The sequence below is a fragment of the Fukomys damarensis genome, unplaced genomic scaffold, assembly GCF_012274545.1.
Source record: "Fukomys damarensis isolate Sample0158 unplaced genomic scaffold, DMR_v1.0_HiC HiC_scaffold_19, whole genome shotgun sequence".
In the NCBI taxonomy this organism is placed as follows: Eukaryota; Metazoa; Chordata; class Mammalia; order Rodentia; family Bathyergidae; genus Fukomys; species Fukomys damarensis.
Genome location: NW_022900931.1, coordinates 61098366 through 61124462, shown reverse-complemented (window position 1 = coordinate 61124462; position 26097 = coordinate 61098366). Strand labels below are relative to the sequence as shown.

At 50.4% G+C, this 26097-nt stretch overlaps 4 protein-coding genes across 12 annotated transcripts in view; 3 read left to right on the top strand and 1 right to left on the bottom strand.

The window, feature by feature from the left end:
- Nucleotides 1–2069, bottom strand: part of Lypd4 (LY6/PLAUR domain containing 4) — a 7502-nt gene extending 5433 nt beyond the window's left edge. Inside the window, exons 1-2 of one of the 5 annotated variants that reach the window (XM_010623284.1) lie at nt 1560–1667; nt 544–657 (exon numbers count right to left, since the gene is read on the bottom strand). The gene's annotated coding sequence lies outside the window, so the exon portion shown is untranslated. Of the gene's footprint in view, nt 1–543; nt 658–1559; nt 1668–1874; nt 1944–1986 lie in introns of those variants that run through there. The other 4 variants (XM_010623285.1, XM_010623286.2, XM_010623287.3 and 1 more) reach the window with 4 other exon arrangements.
- On the top strand, nt 1857–7574 carry Dmrtc2 (DMRT like family C2). 5 transcript variants are annotated; one of them, XM_010623278.1, is made up of 9 exons: nt 1857–1935; nt 3001–3228; nt 3313–3470; nt 3909–3985; nt 4238–4433; nt 4577–4703; nt 5772–5832; nt 5986–6160; nt 7060–7574. In XM_010623278.1, the coding sequence occupies exons 2-9, from the start codon at nt 3005–3007 to the stop codon at nt 7170–7172; spliced, it is 1131 nt and encodes a 376-aa protein (XP_010621580.1). In that variant the 5' UTR covers nt 1857–1935; nt 3001–3004; the 3' UTR covers nt 7173–7574. The 5 variants fall into 5 exon arrangements, with proteins under 5 accessions (XP_010621580.1, XP_010621579.1, XP_010621583.1 ...); XM_010623277.2 differs by having other exon boundaries at nt 1920–1998; XM_010623281.3 differs by having other exon boundaries at nt 1920–1998; nt 6486–7140.
- A 3869-nt stretch (nt 7575–11443) lies between these two features.
- Rps19 (ribosomal protein S19) lies at nt 11444–18085 on the top strand. The gene is made up of 6 exons (XM_010623288.1): nt 11444–11541; nt 11996–12066; nt 12161–12261; nt 16489–16672; nt 17107–17161; nt 18021–18085. Exons 2-6 carry the CDS (start codon nt 11996–11998, stop codon nt 18045–18047), a joined length of 438 nt encoding a protein of 145 aa, XP_010621590.1. The 5' UTR covers nt 11444–11541; the 3' UTR covers nt 18048–18085.
- Nucleotides 18086–21720: 3635 nt separating this feature from the next.
- On the top strand, nt 21721–25065 carry Cd79a (CD79a molecule). The gene is made up of 5 exons (XM_010623289.3): nt 21721–21998; nt 23365–23661; nt 23832–23950; nt 24458–24526; nt 24669–25065. Exons 1-5 carry the CDS (start codon nt 21926–21928, stop codon nt 24780–24782), a joined length of 672 nt encoding a protein of 223 aa, XP_010621591.1. The 5' UTR covers nt 21721–21925; the 3' UTR covers nt 24783–25065.
- Nucleotides 25066–26097: the final 1032 nt, after the last annotated feature.

Here is a 26097-nt window from a genome sequence, read left to right as displayed (position 1 = left end):
AAAAAAAAAAAAAAAAAAAGATGTGTTATGTTATGTACCAACTCTAAACAAGGAATGTAAACATTATTACTGCAATCATGCACTAAAAAAAAAAACTGGAGCAGTTAAAAAATAAAATGTAGGGTGAAGGGAGGGCAGAGGTAAGGGGAAAAAATGAGAATCAAGACTTGTCATGTACAGGTACAAGATCCCAGCAATGAATGTAACTGTACTGTATCCCTAAAATGTACCAACAAACTCAATTAAAGCTGAAAAAAAAAATGTAGGGCCAGGGATTTAGCTCAGTGGCACTGCACATGCCTTGCAAGTGCAAGGTCATGAGTTCGATCCCTGGCACCACAAAAACAAAAACAAAAAATAAAATGTATCAGTACATCTCATAAGATCACTGTAAAGTGTAATGAGATAAGTGCCAACAAATGCTAAGCTCTGTGTTATTTCCTCTCTCCCTCCTCCCTCCCCACTTAAAAGACCAATCTCTTAAACTGGCATGTAAACCCCACCCATACACCTCACCACACCCTCAGATTGGCTCCAAACAACCTTTTTTAACGTTATCTAGAACAGCTCTTCTGCACAGTGGTCCAGCTGGAAGTCACTTCTGTCACCTTTTTCAGGCTGGAATGCCACGGACACACAAGTCTGTAACCCCGAAATCTGTGGCAATCAAAGGAGTCAAAGCCCACAGAAAAGATGGGACAAGGGAAGGGGAAATTAAGGCTGACAACGGATCATAAAAAGGGGTTGGGAAATCAGAGGAGACTGCACACACCAGCCTGGGATGCAAAACGACAGGACTCAACAATGTAAGCACAAACAGGGACCCAAGCAGAAAAGATTTGAAATCCTAAAGGAACAACGACTGGATGGTCAGAGGGGACACGACCACAACAGACAGACAAGACCCACAGAGAGGGGAAGAGGGTAACCTGATGGGATGGCACTTGGCACGGAGACAGAACCAGCAGAGAGCACGGCAAAGGGGTCAGGAAAATGAGGTGTGGGGCACAAAGACGGGGTAGGGGGCTCAGACGGTGAACATGAGAGGAAGAGTCAGGTCTCGCCTCTTTCGCATCTGGATATCCCGGATGCACAGAGAAAATGGGACCACACGGGAAGGTCAGGAAGAGAAGACAGGAGGGGGTCTTCAGGGAGATAAAGAGAAGGCACCCACTACAGAGGGGCGACCTGAGAAGAATGAAATCCCTGAGGGAGGCACACAAGACTCAGGAGCCAGACTATCCAGGGAATGGGGCACCGGGAGGGCACAGGTCCGAAAAGGTGCAAGACGGACAAGCAGAGAGAGACAACTGGACACAGGCACAGAGACACAAGAAAACGGGTGCTACTTGATAAAAATTGAGAGCTGAGAAGAAACACGGAAATTACAGGGAGAGGGACGCAAGAGGCGTAGCCGGGGAATTAAGGAACGAGGAGAGCAATGAAGACACCACAGCCTGCAGTCAGGACGAGAGCACACGCCAGAGAAGCGTAAAACGGCGCATGCGCAGATGGCCTGCAGCAACGCTCTTGGGCGCTCAAGGTGAGGAGTAAGTAACCTGCCGTTCCTGGGAGGGAGGGCTGGCCTGGGTCCTGGAGACAGTACTCGACGCCCCACTGGCCACCTGCCCTGAAAAGGAATAGTCTGGAAATGCGAGCCACGGTGGGGGAGGGTAAGGGACACGAGACTCAACTCGACGCGCTATTGGCTGGCCTGATACTCTGCGACCTGTAGAAGGGCACAAAGAGGAAGGGGCGGGCCGTCAGCACAGCGTCTAAAACTGCATTGGTTGCCCCTGGGCCAGTGCTTGAAGCTCATTGGTCCTTGTAGGATGGCGAGGAAAAACTAGCGCGAGAGTAACCGTTCCTCTCACCACTTTGTCTCTCCCACCCTTCGCCTCCTCTGCACTGAGTCTGACTTCGCTGGAGGCTGTGGTAACCACGGGCTGGCGGCATGAACACGAGCCCTCCCCATTCCCTCCCTACCGCTCCTTTCTTGTGAGGGATCCCCCACCACCTCCCAAGCTTCCTCTTGGCCTCCTCACGTCCCTCGCGACCCACTCTGTTCCCCCACCCGCGGGACCCTGGGCGCAGCGCGTTCCTCGTGCCCTGCCCCCTCCCTGACGCCCTGGAGCGCAGTGGAGCCACAGGCGGGTGTTGGGGGGGTGGTTCCTGGGAGGGTGCTCGGCAGTAATGGCTACATGGCGGGGTGCGTGGGATTAATTGTAGGAAATGGGTACAGGTTCATAAGCTCTGGGTACATCCCCCTGCGAGGGAAAATTGGCATCCTGAGGCGAGGCCCTTGGCCTTGATCTGGGCCTCGACTTAGCAGGGGCTCAGTAAACATTTGTAGAATGAATGAAGGAGTGAATGAAAATAACTGCTTAAAGTGGGGAGGGAATCCCTGGGAATAAGATAATTACTGAGGGCATAAAGAACAGAATCAAACTGGGCTGGGGATTTAGCTCAGTAGCGCTGTTCCTGCTTCACAAGTGCAAGGTCCTGAGGTCCTGATTTTGATCCCTGGTATAGGGGGCGGAGTCAAACTGAAAGAGTGAGGGGCAGACTGAACTGCGGGGCATAAGAATTTCAAAAATAAAAGAATTTCCAAAATCAATAAATATATTACTGGGACTGGATAAATACGAAAGGATAGGATGACAATTGTTGAAAAGGATGCCAGGGGAAACTTGGTTGGAACACAGTGTTTGTGGGAAAAGGGTATGGGTATCAAGAGAAGCGTGGGAGGGCATGTGTATGCCCCAAATTGGAATTTACCATGGGAAAGTGTGTCAGTGAACCAAGGAGGATGCTGTTTGTATTGAAAGAACATCTAAGAAAGGAAAGAAGAAAGTGATCTCTTAGGAAGGAGGAACAGTGAGAAAGTTTGTGGGCTGAAGATGGGGACAGGACGGAGAAACACAGATGTGGCCTCCCAAATGCAGAACTGGTTAAGAGAAGGTCCCATGTAGCTATCCTAACCGCCACCCCTGCCCCTAGATCCATGGAACCCAGTGAAACACCTGCTGCCCATCACTGCCCCGCTGACTCTGATGCAGGAGTTGAGACCAGAGCCACGCAGGGCACAGAGCTTATTCCCAGAAGAGCTGTCAGTCGTTCTCCAACTTGTGCCCGCTGCCGCAATCATGGGATTACAGCCCATCTCAAGGGCCATAAGCGCCTCTGCCTCTTTCAGGCTTGCGAGTGTCACAAATGTGTCCTCATCCTGTGAGTATGAGGTCTAGGCAAGGGAGGGGAATGGGCTTCTAAAGGGCAGCTGGCTTTTGACTTGCAACTCTCCTCCTCTTTTAGGGAACGCCGGAGGGTCATGGCTGCTCAGGTGGCTTTGCGCAGACAGCAGGAGGCCCAGCTAAAGAGACAACTAGCTCAGGGACTGGTGAGGAGAGGGGCAACCCCTCTCAAAGTGCCCCTCCATGTTAAGAAAGAAGCTACTCAACCAGCGGTGCCCTGTGAGTATCTCTGGCTGGGGATCGGGCAGGGATTTGGATATAGAAAGCATAAATAGGGGAAAGAGTCCCAGTCCTGCCACTAAGTAGGAATGCTACCTTGGGCAAGTGTTTCTACTCTCTGGGCTTCAGCCTCCTAACTATAAAAAAAAATCAAGTGTTAGGAGGATGCAGTGAAATCTTCAGGTAGAAAATGGTCAAAGAGAGCTGGGGTGGTAGCACATGCCTGCTACCCCAGCACTTGGGAAGCTGAGGCAGGAAGATTACTATGAATTCAAGCCCAGCCTAGGTTACATAGTGAGTTCAAGGCCAGTCTGAACTACATAGTGAGACCTGGCGGGGTGGCAGGGAGAAAATGCTCAGAGAGAGATAAAACTCGGGGTTTGAGGAAGAAATGGGTCTAGAAGAAAGCTCACTAGCGCGCTCTCTGATCCCTCACAGATGGAAAGGAAAATATAGCACCCTTGCCTCAGAATCTCCATGGGGCAATCCCACTGGCACTGACACCTCCTGGGAAGGTAAGGAGATCCTATGCTGTGAGGGAGTGGCTTCCACCCTGTCTCCTGCCCAGACTCCTTCCTCAGTGCTCTCAACCTCTGGATTCTAGCCCCATCCCCCACTCAGCATGTAATCCTGAGCAAATCACTTCTGTAGGCAAAATGAAAGGGTAGGATTTTAGGACCCATGCATAATGTTGGGGTCTTACCCCATCCTAGAACACATCTTTCTTCTCCAGCTTTGTACTTAACTTGCGCCCTCTACCTTTATAGGAGAACTCCTGTGGGCCTCTGATGCTCAGCCGTCCCCCAGAAGCTTTGCCTTTGCCTTTGCCTTTGCCTTGGACTCCAATGCCTCCCAGCCCTTGGGGCAACGGACACTGGCTGCCTCCAGGCCTCTCCATGCCATCTCCAGTGGTGTATCGCTTGCTATGCCAAGAATCTGCTGTTCCTCTGCATCCCTTCCCTGGTAGGAAGATAATTCAGCATTCATTCATTCAGTGCCAGTTTGCCAGTGTATCAGAAAGGAAAGAGGAAAGGGACACAGGTGAGGAGAATGCAGAGCTGTGACCTCTGATCTCTCTACACTCTGCATTCCCTCATCTTCCCTAGGCTTTGACCCTGGTGCCTCCCTCCGGCTGCCCACGCATGGATCCCTCCCAGCCTTCCCAGGATCTTGCTCGGTACTGACAGCTCCTCCTTCTGGAGAGCCCCAAGGGCATCCTACCCTGCCACACACGTGAGTAGAGACAAAGGATGTGTATTTATTCCAAGCCTAACTCTGTTATGAATATCACAGTGAAAGATAATGAAGAAAAGTTCCCAGACTACTAATAGGGAAGGCAGAGTGCTCATAGAGCTACTGTTTCCTAGCTATGAATCTTCAGACAAGTATGTATACCTGTCTCAGCCTTCTTTTCTATCAATAAATGGGAGATACTATTACTTTAATGTTTTTGTAATAATTAACAATAATGTATGGAATACACCTAACACAGGTCCTACCTTGAACAAATAGTGGCTATGAAATCCTCTTAAAAGTCTGAGGATTTAGCTCAGTGGCACCATGCCTGACTTGCAAGCACAAGGTCCTGAGTTCAATCCCCAGTTTTTTAAAAAAAAATCCTCTTAAAAGAGATGAGATGGAGGGCTGGGGATTTAGCTTAGTGGTTCCACTGCCTGCCTTGCAAGTGCAAGGTCCTGAGTTCGATCTCCAGTACTAAAAAAAGAAAGAGAAAGAGAGAGAGATGAGATGGGATAGGATTGCCTGCTGAAATGGAGGATTATGATGGTGAGATCCTCAGAGGCTCAGTAGAGAAAGTTTCTTGAAGGTGAACCACGCTCACCTTCAAATTCCACCAGGACTGGGGATCTGCATAAGTAAAACCAAATCTGGTGGAACACGGTCATTAATCCCAGTCCCCCTAGGTAAATTGTCCATTTTTTTAAAACTGACACCCAAAGCCAGGTGTAATCCCAGCACTCAGGAGGCTGAAGGAAGAGGACTGCCGTGAGTTCGAGGTTACATAGTGTGTTGAAGGCCGACCTTTACCACAAAGCAAGACCCTGTCTCAAAAAAACAAAAACAAAAATTTAAACTGACACCAGTGATATCCTGTAATCCCTAATAGTAGTCTGGGAATAAAAATCTGTGAGGGATTTCATTTTATAGAAAACAAAGCAGTTCAAGACAAGGCACAACACTCACCCAAACCCACAAAGCTCATTGGGCCAGTAGGCTCTTAGAATTCTAATCCTCATGTCTGTTTATGTGTTTAATCCCCCTGGCATCTCTCCTTGCTTCTAGATGCTCAACTGTGATACTCCAGTCTTGTGGTGCTCCGGACTCTCTTCTGCTACAGCCACAGGTCCTGGGAAGTGGTATCCAGGACCCAGGGAGGAGGTTGAGAGCCTGGGGAAGGGAAAAGCAAGGGAATGTGAAAGGACTAGAGATGGAAGGAAACACTTGCAGGGTGGGCAAAAATGGTGATTCCCAGCCTGCTTTTCTGTTTGCTTTGCAGGCCCCTGGAGCCTCTCGCCTGGCCTGGACATCTCCCCCCTCAGAGTGGCAGCTGCAGCAGGAGGCAGCTGAGGCTCTCATAGGTCTGAAAGACTCATCCCACGGTCCCCGACTGGCTCCTTCAGTATCCCCTAATCCCACCTGGATCTCTCTACTCCACCCCTGTGGCCCACCAGGTAACCTGCTTCCTAAAAGGAGAGGATACAATAAAGGTGGTTGGGAAATGGTTACTAGAGTAAGCAGGGACTGGCAAAGAAGATAGGAAGTCAAATTGAATGTCCTCAGGTCCAGGTCCCCAAGCTCCTCAGCCTGCCTCTAGGATTGCAGCTGGGGGTTGTTTAGTGAATCACTTTTACCAGTTTTGTACTCAATGGCAAATGTCCAGTGTCCTGATCTCAAGGAAAATGAGGCCCTTAGAGAGTCAGGGACTTGTCCATGGACATATATCAAAATAATGTGGAGCCTGGTCTCGTCACTCCAGCCCAAGTTCTCTCTCTCCAGACCCTAGCCACCTGCTGAAGTCTGGAGAGGGAATGAAGAAGTAACCAGGGTCTGGCCTGGGAGGAGGTAACTGCCTTCCAGGAGCTTCCATTCTAGTTGGGGAACCGAGGTGCCTTCACAAGTATCAGTGGCAAGACCTAAGGAACTCTGAAGAGTGAGAAACACTCAGGAGGACAGAGAAGAAGGCTGGGAGTCCTCCTGTCCAATGGTGGATTGGCCTAGAGGAACTTCTGAAATAGGGAGAGATGAGGCTGGAGAGGCTTCTGACTATGGAGATCTGGCATGCTGGGCTTAGGAGTCTAGACCACCAACTGTGTGCAAGAGGGAACCAGGGACTGTTTCTGAAATAGACAAGGATGTATTCAGAGACCCTGAACTTTAGAAAGTCAAGTATGGGGGATTTGATGCAAGGGCGGGAGGAAGGAAGACTGGAAATTGAGAAAATCAGCAAGAAGGGGGTCTGCAATAAGCCAGGTGAACAAGCATGAAGCCTGGATCAAATGGGGTAAACAGGGAGTTTCTAGGAGGGAAAATGGATGTGACCTGGTCCTGCCCACTTCCTGCTTGCCTATAGCTCCCCCTGGAGGAAGAGGATTCCAGCCTGTTGGACCCTCTATTCGACCCAGCCCAGCTCCCTCTGTCTCTCTGCATATTGGGCGTCTGGGGTCCATCTCCCTCCTGAGCTAAAATCCAGAAGTGGAGTCTGCCTCAATGGGGTAGGGAGGTGAAAACCTATGGGCACTACATATTCACTGTTTTGCTTAGGGGTTTTGCATGGAATTTAAAATAATGCAAGCTTCACGGTTTGGTTTTGTTTTTTCTTTAAGCTTTCAGGTACTTCATTAGCTTTCAGTTCCTTTTGTAGTATGAGCATTTTCTTGGACAAAGGTGGATATTCTGAATCCCCTCCTTGGGCCCTGGCACCTATTTAAATCTCCAAGAAAGAGAAAGTTGTACAATTCAAACTGACAAGGATCTAAATACATTTTTGCATGCGTTCATGTGTTATATATACCTGTGCACTCATGTGTGTCTCTGTGCATATGAAAATAAAGTATTTTCATTTTGTGTTTAGCTTTGTGTGAGTAAGCAAGAAATAAACTTTTGTTGTTTTAAGTCATTGAGAGTTGGAGATTATGTCATCACAGCCTAACCTAGTCTATCCTGATTGAAAGAAAAGACTTGCTCATTTCACTTCTCAAAGTGAAAATCAGCTCTATTCAATCACTACCACAAATAAACACAAACTTGGATTTCTTATTATGGCCAGATAAGATTGATAGAGGAATGGGTCAGGAATTTAGCTCAGTGTGTGCCACACCTGCCCCCCAGCACAAGGTCCTGAGTTCGATCCCTAGTACCAAAAAGAGTGATAGAGGGAGATAGTGAGGGATTCACTGATGCAATAATTAATTGCCCATTCTGTGCCAGACATAGTTTTCTGATATTCAGAGGGCTGTTGATTTTTATTAATTTTTGTAATTACGGTAGTATTTTGGTTCACGAACTTAATTTGCTCTATGATTTGGGGAAGACAGCCATGTTTGTGTTTGGTGGGGCTCCCATGGCCATGGTTGTGTTTGCAACTCCATGTGCAGTTTGTGAATGCAAGCAAAGTTTTGTCAAATGCTTTTTTTTTTTTTTTTTTTTTTGAGCCAGGGCCTCACTATTAGTTCAGGCTGGCCTCAAACTCAACGGCAATCCTCCTAACTCAGCCTCCCACCACACCTGGCTTGTCAAATGCTTTTGAGACCCAGTTTGCAAACAGAAGTGTTCATGAATGGAGGTGCCACTGTATTTTCAATGGTACATGCTGGGCTGGGGATTTAGCTCAGTGGTTCCGGCACCTGCCTAGAAAGCAGCAAGGGCCTGAGTTCAATCCCCAGTGCAAAAAAAAATATATATATATTACATGTTTGCAGTACCTAATGATTATATTCATCTTGAGGATTGGTACATGTACATAATATATCTTAATTATTTTTATTCCCCTTCCTCCTCGCCCCTCAGCTCTAGGTCCTCTTCCCATTAGAGGGTTGCAAATTGAAATACCTACAGGAACAAATACATAAATGAGCAAAAAAAAAAAGGCCAGGTGGGGACTGGCAAACAGAATACATCCTTACCTAAGAGGCAGCCTCTTTCGGGCCCTAGTGGATTGTTGCTAGTCGAAAACATGGGCTCAGGGTCTCCACATTTTTTGATTTTTTCAAAAGAAACTGGGAAACTGGATTTCTATCTTCAACATATTTTTTTTCCAATACTAGGTATTGAACCCATGTTAGGCACATGTTAGGCAAGCACTCAACCACTGAGGTACATCTCTAGCCCAACATCTTAATTTTCCAATAAATGTTGACACAGATTTCTTCTTTAAAGCTTATGTAGATAAAATATATCTTCATGCTAGCTTTGGCCATGGAATGCCATGTTGATGCTAATCTAAAATATTTTATACACATGTGAATACCAAATAGTTTCTCTGGCATGAAAAACTAAACATGTAAATAAGATGCAAATTGTATAACTGATAATATGCAATAGGAAGAAAAGGTCTAAAGGGGTAGGGGAAGTGGGAAGGGTAGAGGAAAGGAAATAAGGGACAAGAAAAAAATATGAAAAAATGGAAACAAAGTCTTTTTAAATAGGTGAGGATGGATGGGGGTGGAGGGAGGGCAGGGGTATGGGGAAAAAATGAGAACCAAGATCTGTCATGCAAAGGTACAAGATCCCAATGGTGAATGTAACTATACCGTATACTTAGAAAGTACCAATAAACTCACTAAGATTAAAAAAAAAAAAAAAAGTCATTTTCCAGGTAGGAAAACCGAGCCAGTCAGGACAGGAAGAACCAAGTTTTTATCAAAAATTTTTTCTGGGGTCAGGGATTTAGCTCAGTGGCACCGCGCCTGCCTTGTAAGTGCGAGGTCCTGAGTTTGATCCCCAGTACCACAAAAAATAAATCTGAACTAGGGAGGTTCATGAGTGTTAAGTGTGGAATAATCCATGGAAGGTCAAAGATAATCATTACCATTTACTGAATACCCACCCTCTATATTTGATTCACATATATCTTCATAGCAACCCTGTAAGCCATACCTTATTTCCATTTTATTAATAAATGGTACAGTTGGGCTTGTGAGGTAGCTGGGTGGAACCAATGAGCTAAATCCCAGGCCCTGTTTTGTTTTTGTTTTTTGTTTTTTGTTTTTTTGACAGAAGGTGTCACTGTTTGCCACAGGCTGACCTTGAATTTGAGGTATTCCTGCCTCGGCCTCCTAAATGCTGGGATTACTAGCGTGTGGAACCACACCCAGCTTCAATGTGGAAATTTTTTATATTGTTTGCTCTGATGTTTTAAACTGTTAGTCTTTTCAACACAAAAAACACACATTTGGGTCTGGGATTTGGCTCAGTGGTTCTGCCGCCTGCCTCGCAAGTGCAAGGGCCTGAGTTCAATACCCAGTACCAAAAAAACAAACAAAACACACACACATACATACACATTTAAGTATTTATTTTCTGTAGCAAGCTAACAATTTTATAGAACCACAAAGGGTATCCTTCATTTTCATTGCTGTGGGTCTCGTAAGAGTCATGCATGTAATACTACAGAACCAGTAACATAATAGACAACTAATGTTTACCTGCCCTTGGCACAGAGTAGGTGTTACAAACAACACACGAGAGACCACCCAGACACAGGCTTTATGTGAAAAAAGTCTAGATTTATTTCTGTCTGGGTGCTGACAGGCTGAGACTATGAATGATTTCAGCAACAGGATGGAGGAGAAGTTAAGTTTTTACAGGGTTTGGGGATGGGGTTATAACCCTAAAAAACCTGGGGGAGGTGCCTTCGGTCGAAATTCCAAGGACGGTCAGTGCAGTTGTACAGATAATACTGGACTTTTCTGCACCGGGGAGATTGTATGCCCTGACTTGAATTTTCTTTATGGTCATCTGCTTACTGAGGGAAGCATGGCCCTTTAGCGGTATACTGTTGTTTGTGAAGGACTGCATGTTTGCTGAGAGGATGTTACTCAGGTAAGGCATGACAGCAGGCACTCAAAATATTTGTCGCTGGAATATGTGAAGCACCGCGTACAAGAGAATCATTTAAAATAGGAAAATAATTGGAATTTCAGTGTGGTATTTTTGTTTGATTGGGTTGGGTTGGTTGTTTTGTTGTTCGCTGGTTGTTTGGTTGGTTCTTTGAGATAGTACCTATGTAAATCAGGCTGGCCTTGACTCATTATTATAGCCCAAGCTGTCCTCGAACTCACTCGCTGAGATCCTCCTGCCTCAGCCTCCGGAGTTCAGGGATTGCACGTGTGTACTGCCACACACTTTTTTTTTTTTTTTTTTAAGTGACGAGGCTGAAGCCCGCGGAAAGTTAAAAGGGCAAAGTAAACCTAAATGCTGAACAGATAGCAGCAGTACCGGGAAGTAAAGAGGAACTGACCCTGTAAAGTCCCGCCCCTGCCTTTGTCCCTACCCTGATTTCCTCCCCGCCTCATTCCACTCGAGTCTCCTCAAACTGAGCTGAAGCAATTTCTGCCCTAAGAAGGGTGGGGCTTCCGCCACCTCCTGCTCTCGCGATTACTGACGGTAGAAGAGGGGAAGGAGGCGGCCATATTTCTTCCTTGCCCTTCCCCTAGGTTCCCTATCACAATTCCGCCCTCACTACTCCTACTTCCGGCCATCCGGGAAAAGGGTGGCCCGCTGTGGCCAGGTCTCTCCTGCCCAACTTCCGCCCTCATAGTGTCCTCTGTGCTCCCTGCCAGCGGTGCAAGACACAATAGAACCTGGGTTTCTTCCAGCTCCAGAAGGGAACTCTCCCCTCTACCACGCCCCGCCCCAGAAGACAGGCAGAGGAAACACAAGAGTCTCCACCCTCACACGCGCCCTCCACTTTCGCCCTGATAGAGGCGGAGCCGCCTGAGATAACCTTGCTCTCGCGAGAGAGAGTAACTCCCGCGAGATTCGACGCCCGATTTGTGCGCCCGGGAAACCCCGTCGTTCCCTTTCCCCTGGCTAGCAGCGCGGAGGCCGCACGGTAAGCGGGAGCTCCGCTTCGCGTGGGGCTCAGGGCGTCAGAGTCGGGCCTCTCAGCTCGGGAAGCGCGTTTGAGGGTCCTTGGGGCGTCCGGCGTGTGCCGCCCCACCCCCTGAAGCGGCGGCCACGTGCGAGCGGCAGGCCTGGACATGCCCAGCCGGCGCGGTCCAGGAACCGAAAGGGCCTGCTGGGCAGCGGAGGATGCGTGGGGCGCCCAGAATCCTGCGAGGGAGGGGAAGCATCTCGAGAGGTCTCCCAGCGGCAGTTGGACCTGGGTCCCGAGAGACCGTGGGCGCCCGTGAGCCACGCTGGACCGGGAGCTGGGGTTGAAACGCGTCGGGGGAGTTCACGGAGGCTGCGGCTTAAGACGCCGCAAGAGCGCGATTGGTCTCGGGCCGGGGTCCTCGCCAGTCGTCACTAGGCCAAGTGTTCACGTGCATGACCTTCTCTTGTAGATGCCCGGAGTTACTGTAAAAGACGTAAACCAGCAGGAGTTCGTCAGAGCTCTGGCAGCCTTCCTCAAAAAGTGAGTGTAGAAGTTGAGGCTCAAAGTGGACGGAGGCTGGAGAGGAGTTTGTGGAGATTGCCTAATTGTGCTTTTCTCATTATCTTGGCCCTAGGTCCGGGAAGCTGAAAGTCCCCGAATGGGTGGACACAGTCAAACTGGCCAAGCATAAAGAGCTTGCTCCCTACGATGAGAACTGGTTCTACACGCGAGCTGGTGAGGAACTTGGGCCATCGGCTGGGGCCAAGGAATGAGCTGGGCCCAAGCGTGGATCACTGTATGTTCTGTGTTTCTTGCGGCTTTGAGCTTCAAGGAAATTCTGGAGATAAATGAGCGTTGGTTTGTATTTTAACGAGGTAGTCACTTTAGAGAGACGTTCTTCTGTGCGTGCAGTCAAACTCTTGAGTTCATCCTCGTTTCTACTGTTTAACTGGCTTCAGGCAAGTTGTTCAACCCGTCTTTGTTCATTTCTACAGTGAAGCTAATGATTTTAAGTACAGGGGGGAAATATTTAGAAACATAATCTGTTGCATTGTAGCTCAAGAAAAGTCAGCTGTGATTTTTTGTTGTTCAGGTCCTTGTATCTAATAAGGAAGGTATTTCTAACTAGATTGCAATTTAGGCAGATCACCCTGCTCTAAATCTTGACACGATTCCCAAGTGCCCAAAAGAAAACTTGGAAATTTTGTGGTGGCCTTGTAGCAGCCCCCTTTTGTTTTAATATTCCAGTTGTAATTTAGATACGTTTGCTGGCTGCACAGTGCAAGCTTTTGCCTATCTGACATTTTGAGGTTCCCATAAGTTGACACCCTGTGTAGACCTAACTTGGGGGATGAGGTTAGTGCCCGAATGTGCATGGTGGTTTCCTCTGCGCTAAGGTGCCTTAATTTTGGATCTTCAGTCTTCTCCCCTTGTGAAGTGGGAACTCTGTCCTGCCCAAGTTTTAGTAGATAGGAAGTTGGGAAGCAGATTGCTCGAATTATTGCAGTGACCCCAAGATGTCTTGGGCTTGGGCCTTATACAGGTTGGCATGCACTTGTGTATCAAATGTCAGTGGCCCACTTTGTTTCAGGCTTTAGACGGGGCACAGGAGCGCAACATAAGACTCACCACATTCCCTGACCTGGGGACTAGAAGTTGAGCTCTTGAGGTACGCGGGGTGGGTGGCATATCCATACACCCACCACTGTGTATTTAGAAAATAGGAAAGGAAGCTGACTTCCTGGGGACCCAAGGCCTGAGTTAGACACAGCCCTCCACCCACCTGGTTGCTTGGTCCTAAGTGTTTGACAGTGCTCAAAGAATTGGCAGGTCATGGCTCCTTTGAATTTAGAATTAGAAGGAAGTAGTCTTAACAGCTTTTACCATTGGGCAGTGTGAATGCACGTTCTATGTAGTGTGCAAAAAATAATCCCTCAAGTATGATTGGTTTTGTCTGTTTTCACGGTTAGTGTCAGGTTAGTGTCAGACAGCCAGTGATGCTCATCGAGATCCTGGGTAATAAACCTAGGCGAGCCTGCTTATCATGTCGCAGTTGCTGTGACCCCTTCTTAACCACTACGTCCTTCCCAGACATCTCCCCGTTGGAAATGCACTTTCGGCCTGCTGCTGGTCTCATCCCCTAAAGCCCTTGATGGTCCATGTTGGACCTCACCTTACCAGCCACCCTGTGGCTTAAGGGCAATTAGGTTTTAGGCCCAAAGCCGTGTTTTTGTTGAGATGCTGCCACTTTAGGTTTTTGGCACCGCTACAGCAGCAGATGCAGGGTAGTTGTTACAGATTGGATATTTACTGTCTGACCCTCTGCAGGAGGTGCTTGCCAATATCCTAGAATCCAGTGTCATACCTGGTCCTGCCATCAGCCTATACCGGTGGTGGTAAAGTTACAGCATGCATGCAGCAGTGGACTGTTTGTATCACTGAAAGCTCTAGAAGGTTCACCATCATTGGCCTATACTTAAGCTATAGGAGTGGCCTCTGACAGGAAACTGAGGTACAGGGAGGTGAAGTGGTTTGGCGTTAAGTGGCCATGGAGGTATTGATAGGTAGTTCTGTCCAAAACTAGGCATGTGGCTGTGTTGATTTCTTGGGATGGTGGGGCCTGGCCTCTCTGTTTTGCCCCTTCAAGGATTTGAGGCTCCAGTGGACCAGCAGAACTGGTGTTGATCTTAGACCCTGAGAGCTGGAGAAGGCAGGGCTGTGGAATAAGTGCAAGGGTGAGGTAGAGACACAGAGGACCCACTCTGGGAGAGTGGAGACCACTGGAGGATGGCTCAGTATTGCTCAAAGGAGAACTTCTGTGAAGGAATGAGGTATGAAGTGTTGTCCTAATTGGGTCTCTTCTTTCTCGGAAGGAACTGCTCAGGAGTAAGAAGAGTATGGTGCAGTGTCATTTGGGGGTTCTAGTTGCTTGTGAGGCAGAGGTTGGTCCATCTGACCTCTTTGCAAGGCTGGCAACCCACTCATGCTGTGGTACTAGCAGAATGAGGCCTGGGTAACACAAGGTGAATAAAGGTCAAGGAACTAGATGTTCTTTAGAAGTCTGGCAGAGAAGAGTCAGGGCAGACCGTGGCAGGAGTGTTCCTCTACCTTTTGACTTAGGTCTGAATGGGGCCATTGCTCTGCACTTGGCACACACTCTTGAGATGGCCAAGTTGCTGTGACCCAAGCAACCTTGGTCTCCCTGTGAGCTCAAAGCACAGTGACTTATGGATAGTTTGCTGAGAGGAATGGGAAAAGAGCAGGGGCCTGTGGGAAGGCTGAGAATTTGTGGCAGGGCCTGGCTCATCAGCCTCTTAAATTCCAGCTAGAGTGGCCTGGATTTGTGTACTTAGAATAAATCTTGAGGGGGTAGAAAAGAGGTCAGTTTTACAGAATTCACTATTTCAGTTTTTACATCTTCTAGTTTTTAAAATAAATGTCCTCATTGGTTAGAAAAATGACCTGCGTGAACTCATGTGGCAGGGCAGGAACTCGTAATCTGACAAAAGTTGATCTCCATAACAGATAGCTTTTATACAGCACTGAGAAAAATGTAAGTCCCCATTGAAGAATCCTGTAGGCTTCATTGGATCTTGCTGTACCAGTCACTGTGCTAGTTTTAAGTGAACGCTCGCCTCTAGTATTAATGTACACACCACTTGGAAGCCAGACAGGCTATCACTGCTGACAAGGAACAGTATTGGGACTTGAGTCCTCATCTGCTGTCTTATCTGCCTGGCAGCTCCAGACCCTGTTCTGGTGAGCCAGGGCCTCCCACTGTGTCCCTGGTAAGCAGTCTCTGCTGCGTGGCTGAGCCATGCCTTACAGCAGCTATCCTTTCTGCCCAACTGCACCCAGAGCCTAAGCACAGTCCCGGGAAGGTGCAGGATGGGCGGACCAACCATGACTGTTGGGCATTTGGACTGATCTTCAGGGTGGAGTTTTCTGGTGGTGTCACTCCTGGCAGAAGGATTAGAGAAAGAGGTCACCTCGTCTAGTCAGTTACACACATACAGCACTGTTCCGCCTCTGTCTCTGAATGCATAGTTACTGAAGAAATGAACCTCTGATTGCTCAACCCCAGGGATAAAGCAGAGTCCCTAACCTTGTGTTCCACAATCAAGACAGCTGTATGGTGGCTAAAGTCTGGGCACTTCCTGCATCTTGGGTTCAATTCTGTAAGGGTTAAGTGACACAACAGGCAGTTCCTCTGGGGTTCGATGACATGGGGCCATTGAGTGCCTTCTGGAGTCTGTTTCCCTTTCTCTGAATCAGAGTGGCACTTGACAAATACTGTTGAGTCTTCACTTAGCTCTGGGGTCTCACTCCTGGGCCTTGAGTGGCCAGGCTTCTGCTCAGTGTTACTTCTCAACTAACTGGCTTTACTGGAGCTGACTGGGCAGAAGTTGTCCAAGTCCATGGAGGCAGTGATGTACATCCCAGGTTGGAAGCTTTCGGTACAACGTGTCTGCCCTGACCATTTTCCTGAGCTCTACCCTGCTGGTGTGGACAGGGAGCTACACTCCGGAATAGATCTTTTCTCCACTCCTCTGAATCTGTGGCACATGGAGATGGTTATAGTTTTTCTTGGGATATTTGAGACAGGTTCTTACTGTGTAGCTCAGGTGTGTACACCCGGGTCTGTTGTAGTTTTTCTGAACATTTACTAGGCTCCATGTCCCTTGCAGCACTGTTATGCAGCAAAAGCTAAGGGCTTTGTCCCTGGGGAGGAGGCGTCCTTTCTATAGTGCTAAACCACTTAGTCATGGAAGAACTGGGCTGAAGGACAAGAAGGCTGTCAGTACTGGGTCCTGGTATTTCCCATTTCTTTCTCTGTAAAATGTGAGAATTAACTGTTCCATAGCAGACAGTATATGTGACCTTGAACAAGGCTCTTACATATTGGGAGGAGACCTCCCTGAGAAGGGTCCTCAGGCTCCCGTTCAACCCCCACCTCCACAGCTTCCACAGCACGGCACCTGTACCTCCGGGGTGGCGCTGGGGTCGGCTCCATGACCAAGATCTACGGTGGACGTCAAAGAAATGGCGTCATGCCCAGCCACTTCAGCCGAGGCTCCAAGAGTGTGGCACGCCGAGTCCTCCAGGCCCTGGAGGGGCTGAAAATGGTGGAAAAGGACCAAGATGGGTAAGGAGTGGAGTGGGGAGGTCGAGTCAGGTCAGGCCTGTGGATGGCCTATACTGGAGTTGCTGGGTATTGCTCCCATGAGTGGAGGTGGGTGGCTAAGTGCCCTGCCCCTGCCCCTTGGCAGGGACTCAGCAGAACCACAAACAGCCAGGGCCTCACCCCGACCTCTCTGGCTGACTTCCTCAGACTCTGGGAAGGTAATTTAGCGACTGTCTGCTTTCATTAGCCTGCTCGTTAACTTTTCCCAATTGATTTTTTCGGGGTTTTTGATCTAATGCTTGCACAAACGACACCCTGTCAGTTCCCAGGAGGGCTCCTCCTGCCCCCAGCTCATTAGAATGTAGCACACTGGGGCTGGCATCATGTGGTCCCACAGCCAGGAGCTTCTTGCAACACCTACTCACCAGGGACTGCATGACTCTTCCCTTCTGCAGGGGCCGCAAGCTAACACCTCAGGGACAGAGAGATCTGGACAGAATCGCCGGACAGGTGAGGCAAACATGCAGGCCTGGGCCAGATCCTTGATCGTGGTAGGCATTTCCAGAGCCCCTTGTCACACAGATCTTATTTCCTCCTGGGGGGAGGGCTTCCCAGGGGCAAAGAAAAGGACATTACTTTCTGTTGGAGTAGCTTGGAAATTCATATGTTAGTGTAGAGGGAACCCCAGGCCCAGCGTGCTGTGGGTCTCTGCAAGGTGCATATCTGTAACCTCACACTTGGTTCCCTTCTGCCCGGTCAGCTCTAGGGTTCTGACTACAGTATTTCTTTACTTATTCTTGCTGGGCCCCAGGTGGGGCAGGGTGGGAGAAACTGAGACCAAAGCAGCACCCTGGCTCAGGTCCCCATCCAGATCCTGGCTGTCCCTCTCTCAAGCAGGATCTTCAGCTCTGCAGTCTCCCCACATAACATGTGATCCACTCCCGCCAACCTTAAGAATGATGGCAAGAAGTCCACAGGCTGTAGTACAGCCGGACTTCTAGGGGTGTTTAGTCACTTCTGTCAAAAAGAATGGAGGGCCTGGTGTGGAAGCACGTGCCTATTGTCTCGGCATTCTAGGAGGCTGAGACAGGAAGATTGCTTCAAGTTAGAGGAAAAAAGAATAGAGTGTTTCTAGCAATAATTGGGTGACCTAGAAAAAGGAACTCTCCATAGAGCAAAACCTGGCACAATTGTCAGTGGGTGGAAGTCGGACTCTCATTTCCTGAAGCCCAGTTTACAGCTGACCTGGAGGCATGGCTGTGGTTGTAAGGGTTAGATGAGATGAGTGCATTTGCCATAGGGGTGGGTAGCTAATTAAACACACTGCCCCAACAGAAACTCTGCTGATCTATCTTCTCCTTTCCCACAGGTGGCAGCTGCCAACAAGAAGCATTAGAACAAAGATGCTGGGTTAATAAATAGCCTCATTCGTAACTTGGTCTGGGTCTCTTTAATCAGCTGTTTCTTTGGGGATATGAAGATGGACCACTGCCTTCCCTTCTGTAAGAGGGACTGGGGGTACCTGTGTCTTCCCCCCTGCACCCCTCCCCCAAATCTACAAGGGGAGGAAATACTGAGGCTTATCCTTAAGGGTACTAAGGTTGGGTTTGACCCTAAGGTGTAGCTTCTGCTTGGTGGCCTCCTGCAGTGGAGTCCTGCTCGAGTTCAAGTTCCAGCCCTGGGCTAAGGAAGTAGCTCAGTGGTAGATCCTGGCTTTGGTAGTTAGCACTGCACAAAATAGTCCAAGTTCCAGCCCTGGGCTAAGGAAGTAGCTTCAGTGGTAGATCCTGGCTTTGGTAGTTAGCACTGCACAAAATAGTCCTACCTGCAACTTTGTGTACACCTTTTTTTCTCAGCCTTCACTGTACTTCAAGATGCTGTGGGCCGGGGATTTAGCTCAGTGGTTCTGCCTGCTTTGCAAGCATGAGGACCCAAGTTCAATTCTCAGTACTAATTTAAAAAAGATGCTATGCAGAACTTTGGAGACAGCCACTTGGCTTCCCCCACATTGAAGAGCGAGGTTAGGAAAGTACCCAAGCTGATGGGGAGTGAAGCTGCCACCCTTAATGGCTTAGAAGTCAGGGCTAAGATTCGTACTTAAGACTAGAATCTACTGTGGTGCTAGGTGTTTTAGAAATGGGCCCAGCAACCCTTGTGAAGTAGATTCCAGACAGCACCTTGTTGGAGATGGATTTGGAAAGAGGCAGAGCCATCATTTTAAACCCAAGCAACTAAACCAGCTACAGTGCTCTCTAGCCCTCTCAAGTGAAAGATAAGAAATCCCTAAGAATTGTGCCTGGTTTAGCCCTGGGCTAGTCACACCCCTGTTCTGGGGCTGTTTTTTCTACTTTTTCACTGTGTACCTCTGGCTGTTGATCCTCCTGCTTCAGCCTTCCTGACTGCTAGGGTGACAGGTGTGCGCCACCACATCCCGACTCCATTTCCTCTTACCCATTGGGAAAGCATTTCCCAGAGCAGACTGAAGAGAGCGTGATGCTGAGGTCTTTCATATGGGGCGGGGCACCATGGATCCTAGGTGAGGCACGAAGGTGCCCAAACACTGCCTGAGCCCAGGAGTGGGCCTGCAGTCATGCAGACTTACCCCTCCAGCCACCGGGGGGCAGTCGAGAGCCTGAAAAAAAGGTTTGCCGCTAGACCCGGGAGGGTCAAAGAAGGACTAACCAGCCTTGTTCCAGAAACAAAGCACTAGTATGGCCTTTCAGACAGGGTTACATGTTACAGCAGAAAAAACAGCCATTCGGTTGGCAGAGCTGAGATACAGACTCAGAATCTCAAATTTGTGTATATGTGTGCACAAGCAGGGTCTACATCCCCAGCCCATTTTTATTTTGAGGCAAGATCTCACTAAATTTCTGAGACTCAATTGTGAGATCCTGTCTCAGCCTCTCAGTGCTGGGGTTACAGGCATATGCCACTATACCAAGCTTGAATTCCTGTGCCAGGCACGGTGAACCTTTCAGAGTTTTCAGTGGTACAGCCCACTGCAGCACAGGTGCCATAAGTTCACCATCACTGCCCTGTGGTTTTCCATGTGGGCGATGGTTACACTATTTTAAAATTATTAAATATTTCAGGTATGCAAAACTGTTCATAACAGTGTAACAGAAACCAGTGTAAAGTAATTAGCCAGGTGTGTTGCAAACATCTATAATCCCAGCACTGTGGGAGGCTGAGGCAGGAGGATTACAAATTTAATGTAGCTCAATGCAAGCCCCAGTACCAGAGGGGGGGAAAAAAAGGACATAGATTGAATTTGGTGGCATATGCCTATAATCCCAGCTACTTGGGAGGCTGAGGTAAGAGATCTATCTATAAACTCAAGGCCAGCCTGGGAAATTTAGGGAAACCTTGTTTTAAAACAGGTGGTGGCACATGCCTATAATCCCACCCGTGATGGAGGTTGAGGCAAGAAGTTCACAAGCTCAAATCCTGCCTGGGCAAACTAATTTTTTAAAAAGTTTCAAGCCGGGGATTTAGCTCAGTGGTTCCACTGCCCTGCCTGGCAAGCACAAGGACCCGAGTTCGATCCCGGTACAAAAAAAAAGTCAAAAAAAGTGCTGGAGATGTATCGTAGTGGTAGAGCACCCATGGGTTCAATCCCTAATACTGCAAAACAGGCCAGGCCATGTGTGCCCTTAGTCCTAGCCCTCCTCACTTCCCCAAAACATAACCCCCTTCAGAAGCGGCATTTATAACCCATGTGGGTCTACGTCTCTTACACAAGCATGTAGTGAAGCAGCACACAATGTTTTGCCTTTTTTCTTTGTTTTGTTTTTTGAGCCAGGGTCTCGATATGTAGCCCAGGTTGGTCTTGAACTCACACCAATCCTCCTGCCTATGCCTCCTGAGTGCTGGGATTACAGGGGTGGCCCACCATGCCTTGCTTGCTTCCTTGCCTTTTAAAAACAAGTCAGCTGCACCAGGCTACAGTTTTTTCTTGGTCTCGTGTTGTTTCATATTGACGCTCCCTCGACTCTATGGTATATACTGTTGCCTGACGGCCCTACACTGTTCCATCCATCTCCTATAAATGCGTTTTTGGTGTGTTACTCAATTTCCCTACCAAACATCTCCCCTGCAATGAATTTTTTCCCTGCACATCTCCATGTGTGTGTGAAGATCCCCTAACTGCTCAACCTCTCCACTCTCCCCACTCCAACCTAATTTCCCCGGCCAAGAATGACTTGCTAAAAGGGACCTGGGAATCGCACAAAAGCAACTTGGAGTAGTGTCACACACCTGCAATCCCAGCCTGGGCAACTTTGGGACTTACAACTGGTCTCAAAATTCAAATAATAAAAAATAAAAGCCCAGGAATGCAGTTCAGTATGAAAGCCCCCAATTCAAAACCTAGTGTTGCAAAACAAACAGAAAAGGGGTGACTGAATCCTCGCTCCACTCCCCTCCCCACCCTCCCAGAATGTAAGGTACTGGCAAGTGACCAGCTGGCCTCCCTGGGCCTCGGTTTCCTCCTCTGTGAAATCGAGGGTGGCCTGCCTGACCTGTGTGGCCAACATGAAAGAACTCCAGTAAACAGTTGGTCATGGGGAGGCTCACAAGTTTGATTCCAGCCTGGGCAGCTTAGGGAGACTGTCACAAAATCAAAAAATTAAAAATAAATGGCTGAGAGTGTAGCTTAATGGTAGAGGACTTGCCTAGTGTACCTGAGGTCCTGGGTTTGATTGTGCCGCACCACCAATAAACAAACAATCCTATGGTTGGGGGAAGGAAAGTGATTGCCTCCTCGTCACACAGGTGGCAGAGGGTCTGCCCGTGCTGTTTACTCCCGGTGAGCACCCTCGGTAACAGCACCTACCACAGAGCGGGCCCTGTGTCCTCTAAATCCTGCCCCGCCCCCCAAGAAGCTAAAAACAGAGGCTCAGAGGGGACAAGTTTCACCTAAGATCCAGGAGGGCACAGTTCAGGATCAGGACAGACCACACAAGACCTGCCTGCACGAGGCACCGGGGCTCGGGCTCTCCCAGGCTTCCTTCCCAAGACTCGGGGGCAGGGGGTGGGGCTTAAATCAGCAGCTCCCCCCCGCAAGCAGCTGTGCCTCGGGGGAATTGTGGCCGCCACAGGTGCAGAAGCAGTTCCCCCGACTGGCCTGACTCTACTGCCAGGGGCTGCCCAAAGGGCCCAGCAGTGAGGGCCACTGGAGCCCATCTCCGGCAGGGCTGGGCAGGAAGCAGGGTGGGGTTTGGGGTGGAATCTGCCTGCTGCAACCCAGACTCATCAACCTACTGGAAGAAGATGCCTGGGGGCACAGGAGTTTCCCGAGCTCTGCGGGTCACCATTCTCTGCTTTCTATCTGCAGCCAGCTTGGGTACGTGGCCTAAGGGCAGGTGCTGGGGGCTGGGAAGGCTGGAGGGAGGGCGAGGGCGGGCGTAGGCAGGGGGAAGGGTTCGGTCGGGGACAGGAGTCCGGAGAAGGGAGAGCTGGAGAAGGCTGATGTGGAAAGCAAGCACAGCAGTCAGTTGGGAGATCTGGGCTTTGACTGACCCATACGTCCCAAGCTTTGACAAGACAGAGCTGGGAGAGGCTCAGCAAAGTTAACAGGGACCCACAGAACCGTGGAGGGCGGCAGGACTGAGAGTGCCAATCCCCCACCCAACCTTTGTCCACACAAGTCAAAATAAGGAACTAAGGTGGTTCTTGACTGAGCACCAGGGCTGGGGACAGGAAGGGGATCTGGGGGTGGCACTGTCCTGTCTCTGCCTTAAACCTGTGGCACCCTGTATAACCCTCGGCACAAGGGAGCGGGGTGTGCCTCACTCCTTCCTCCTGTCTCTTCCTTTCCCCCACCCAAGGCCAGCTGACAGGGACTGTGCCCACACTGAAGTTCAGAGAGGAAGGTCACACACCAGTGACCCTAGGAGCAGGATCAGCGCTCCTGTCTGTCTGAGTCTTGAGCCTGTGACCATGAGGTTCCTCAGCCTCTTTCCCCACCTCTTTCTCCTCCTCCCTCCGCAAGACAAAGCCAGCCATGTGGACCGGCCTGGGGAGGCTGAGAGCTGAGGCTTCCCAGAGGAGAAGGCACCAGACAACCCTTTCTCCCTCAGAAACACCCCTGACTTCCCCCAGCTATACCCCTTCCCTTACCCTGTGGCCCCCACCTAAGGACCGAACCCTCCTCTGAGCCCCAGGCTGCCACCAGAAGTTACAGAGAATGAGGGTTGCCCTAGGCTCATACAAAGAAGGAGAGAAGTGCCCCAGGCTTGCAGGCCAAGGCAGGCATCCCAGGCCAGGACAAGCCAGTGGAGCTGGAAGTTTGTGCCCTAGGCCCTCTCCTTTCCCTACGCCTCAGCCTCAGCCACCTTGCTGTACAAGGGACCTCAGTTCTCAGGGTTTTGTGATGGTCACACAAAGTAAAGTGACCTGAGGCTCCGGGACCCCAGTGGCCTTCTTGAGGGTGGCTGCCTGACCTGGCTCTTGAGCTGTCTAGAAGATCTCGGAGGAGCTTTTCAGTGCCAGGAAACTGATATCCAAAAGCCAGAGTCCACAGCACAAAGTCGACCTGCAGAAGAGGCGGGCGCTCCAGGGGAACCCACCATACTCTCCTCCTCCCAGCTGTCTGTCTGTCTGTCTGTCTGTCTGTCGCCACCACTTCCTGGAGCACTGCCGCTGCAGGAGCCAGGGCTGGGGATAGTGGTGCTATCTCCAGTCCCTGACCCACCGGTTGCTTCTCACAGGACCTGGGTGCCAGGCCACCCTACGGGTGCACAGTGGCCTAACATCAGTGACAGTGAGCACTGGGGATGAGGCCCACCTCCAGTGCCTGAACAATGGCAACAACTCCAACATCACGTGGTGGCACATCCTCCAGGGCAACTATACAGGGATCCCAGTGTTAGTGGGTCACACTCACGGCCAAAGGGGCGAGTGGGTCATCCCAAATGTGAACAAGAGCCACGGGGGCATGTACCGCTGCCGAGTGGAAGCTGGGGGGACAGCACTGCATTCCTGTGGCACCTACCTTCGAGTGCGTGGTGAGTGGCTCAGAACCTGGCCTTGCTCAGACAGGCTTTCCTCTTCTATGAGTGCCTTCCTCGTGTGTGCTCGGAATGGCCACTACTGCAGCAGGGGGCTTTCAGGGGTGGGGTGGGGATCCTAGGAGGGCAGGAGGTGCAGGGTACTGAGCAGCATCGGCTCCTCACAGAGCCACTCCCCAGACCCTTCCTGGATATGGGAGAGGGCACCAAGAATCGCATCATCACAGCCGAAGGGATCATCCTGCTGTTCTGTGCTGTGGTGCCCGGGACGCTGCTGCTGTTCAGGGTGAGCCCCCAAGGGACCCCAGGTCAGTGGGTAAGGGCCTGGACTACGGTTCCCCACCCAACACTTGGGAACCAGAATGTACCCACCTCTCAGGGACTGTGGGAGTTAGGCGCACCAACGCAATGGAAAGGTTTTAAGTGGTGCTGACCCAAGGGGGGCCTCATCCATCCCTCCTCTTGGAATCCCTACTGTCCCCCTGCCTGCACCAAGCAGCACTGTCCCCAAAGATGCAGCAGAGACCAGGGAAGAAGGCGGCTAGGGGTCCTCCCACAGTCATCTGCTCCGGCGGACCTCTCCTTAGGCCACAGGGAACTATTATTATTCAATATTATTGTTGTCATTCATGGAGAGTAGTAAGTGCGGACAGCTGACACCAGCTCTGGACCCAGAAAGACCTGCCACATACTGGATATGTGGCATGTCCCTTACCCTTCTGGAAAAACACCTCCTAGGGGCATCCAGGAGAGTTTGAAACGCTGCTTGCTTTCCCCTGCTCACCCCCCACAGAAGCGCTGGCAGAACGAGAAGTTTGGGGTGGACCCCCGGGATGACTGTGAAGATGAAAACCTTTATGAGGTGAGCGGAGGTTTGGAAATGGGCAGTCTAGGGGCAGGCGCAGTGCACGGGCTGCACAGGGTCCCCCCCTTGGGGCTGGTGGTGGGAAGGGCAGGGACCCTAGGCTTTGGGGTACTGACGTCTGCTGCCCGTGTCCCCCCAGGGCCTGAACCTCGATGACTGCTCCATGTACGAAGACATCTCCCGCGGCCTCCAGGGCACCTACCAGGATGTGGGAAGCCTCCACATTGGAGATGTCCAGCTGGAGAAGCCATGACCACCCCCTCACACATGTCGGGAGGCCCCTGCCTGCTTTACACCCACCTCCAAGGTCTCCTCGCACCCGGAACAGTCTCTCAGCTCCTCCCCGGGAGCTTCCGCCTGGAGTGTCCCAATCCCCACCTAAAGCAGTCCTCCCGCTGTTGTCTTTCCCAGGCTCCCTCCCTAGTGGGTAATGAGCCCTTAATCGCTGCCTCTAGGGGAGCTGATTGCGGCAGCCTCCTTAGTGTCCCCCCTCCCCCCAGATCTGTCACGGCCACTTAGTGATAATAAATCCTCCTGACTGCAGACCTTGGCAGGAGTCATGGATCTCATGGGGACCAGTCTCTGTCCTCCCCTGGGACCCAGGAGTCCTAGCCTAAGCCTCCTCCTCCTTCTGACCCCGGATTCTGTACCCAAGCTGTCCCCTACCCACCCTCCACACCTGCAATCAAGTAGCCAGTCTTAGTTCCCCCCTCCCCACACGAAAATTCAGGAAGTCCCTTGGGGAAGTCCCCACCCCAGTTAAAGGGCTCCCCTCCAGAGCTCCACTTACACTATGTCCCTGAGCAAAGGGAGAAAATGGGGGAGGGAAGGGGTGCTGTGGCTGCCAAAAAAGGTTTTGTTTTTTTGAGATAGGGTTTTGCTATGCAGGCTGGCCTTGAATTCACTATGTAGCCCAGCCTTCGTTTGAACTCACAGAGATCCTCTTGCCTCAGCTTCCCAAATGCTGGGATTACAGGCATGCACCACCAGAAATTTTATGTGTATCAAGCTCTGGAAATGGGCTATCTTGTGGGCTGGTACTGAATTCCCCGACAGGCAGATGTGCAGAAGTGGATTTGGAGTCTGTGGCTCTACTTTGGGGACGATGCAGAGACAGAGAGACAGGTACAGTGACAAGAGTCACTGGCACAGGGAGGAAACCGCAGTGGCACACTGGCGGCGGCGACACTGAGAGACGGTGAAGGTGGGAAAGCAAGTGAACGGAGAGGGTCGGGAGACAGGGCCCGGAGAGACTGGGCTGTGGAGACAGAGGCGCAGAGACGGGAAGGAAAGAAGCTGGAGAGGCTGATCCTGGAGACCGAGGGAAAGCAAGCCACCGTTGGAGTAGGGTACAGAGGGGCTCTGAGGGAAACAGGAACCGAGGAGGACGAGCAGAGGGCAGCGGAGGACAAGGAGGGAAAGACCCCACCCGAGGAAGGGCGTGGGAGACGGGGACCGGGAGCGGAGCCCGCACGGAGGGACGGAGACAGAGGAGCTGCGCGGGCGCGCACGGAGGAAGCAGGAGAGGCTACGGCTGGCCGGGCGCTCACACCGGGCGGGGTCGCGAG

Bases quoted from the DNA above. Each gene is read 5' to 3' on its own strand.
- Dmrtc2 (XM_010623277.2), top strand. From the start codon at position 1,955: ATGAACACGAGCCCTCCCCATTCCCTCCCTACCGCTCCTTTCTT. The intron at 1,999-3,000 runs GTGAGGGATCCC...CCCTGCCCCTAG, and splicing joins CTCCCTACCGCTCCTTTCTT to ATCCATGGAACCCAGTGAAA. The intron at 4,704-5,771 runs GTGAGTAGAGAC...CCTTGCTTCTAG, and splicing joins CATCCTACCCTGCCACACAC to ATGCTCAACTGTGATACTCC.
- Rps19 (XM_010623288.1), top strand. From the start codon at position 11,996: ATGCCCGGAGTTACTGTAAAAGACGTAAACCAGCAGGAGTTCGTCAGA. The intron at 12,067-12,160 runs GTGAGTGTAGAA...TCTTGGCCCTAG, and splicing joins CTGGCAGCCTTCCTCAAAAA to GTCCGGGAAGCTGAAAGTCC. The intron at 12,262-16,488 runs GTGAGGAACTTG...CCACCTCCACAG, and splicing joins CTGGTTCTACACGCGAGCTG to CTTCCACAGCACGGCACCTG.
- Cd79a (XM_010623289.3), top strand. From the start codon at position 21,926: ATGCCTGGGGGCACAGGAGTTTCCCGAGCTCTGCGGGTCACCATTCTC. The intron at 21,999-23,364 runs GTACGTGGCCTA...TGCTTCTCACAG, and splicing joins TCTATCTGCAGCCAGCTTGG to GACCTGGGTGCCAGGCCACC. The intron at 23,662-23,831 runs GTGAGTGGCTCA...GGCTCCTCACAG, and splicing joins CACCTACCTTCGAGTGCGTG to AGCCACTCCCCAGACCCTTC.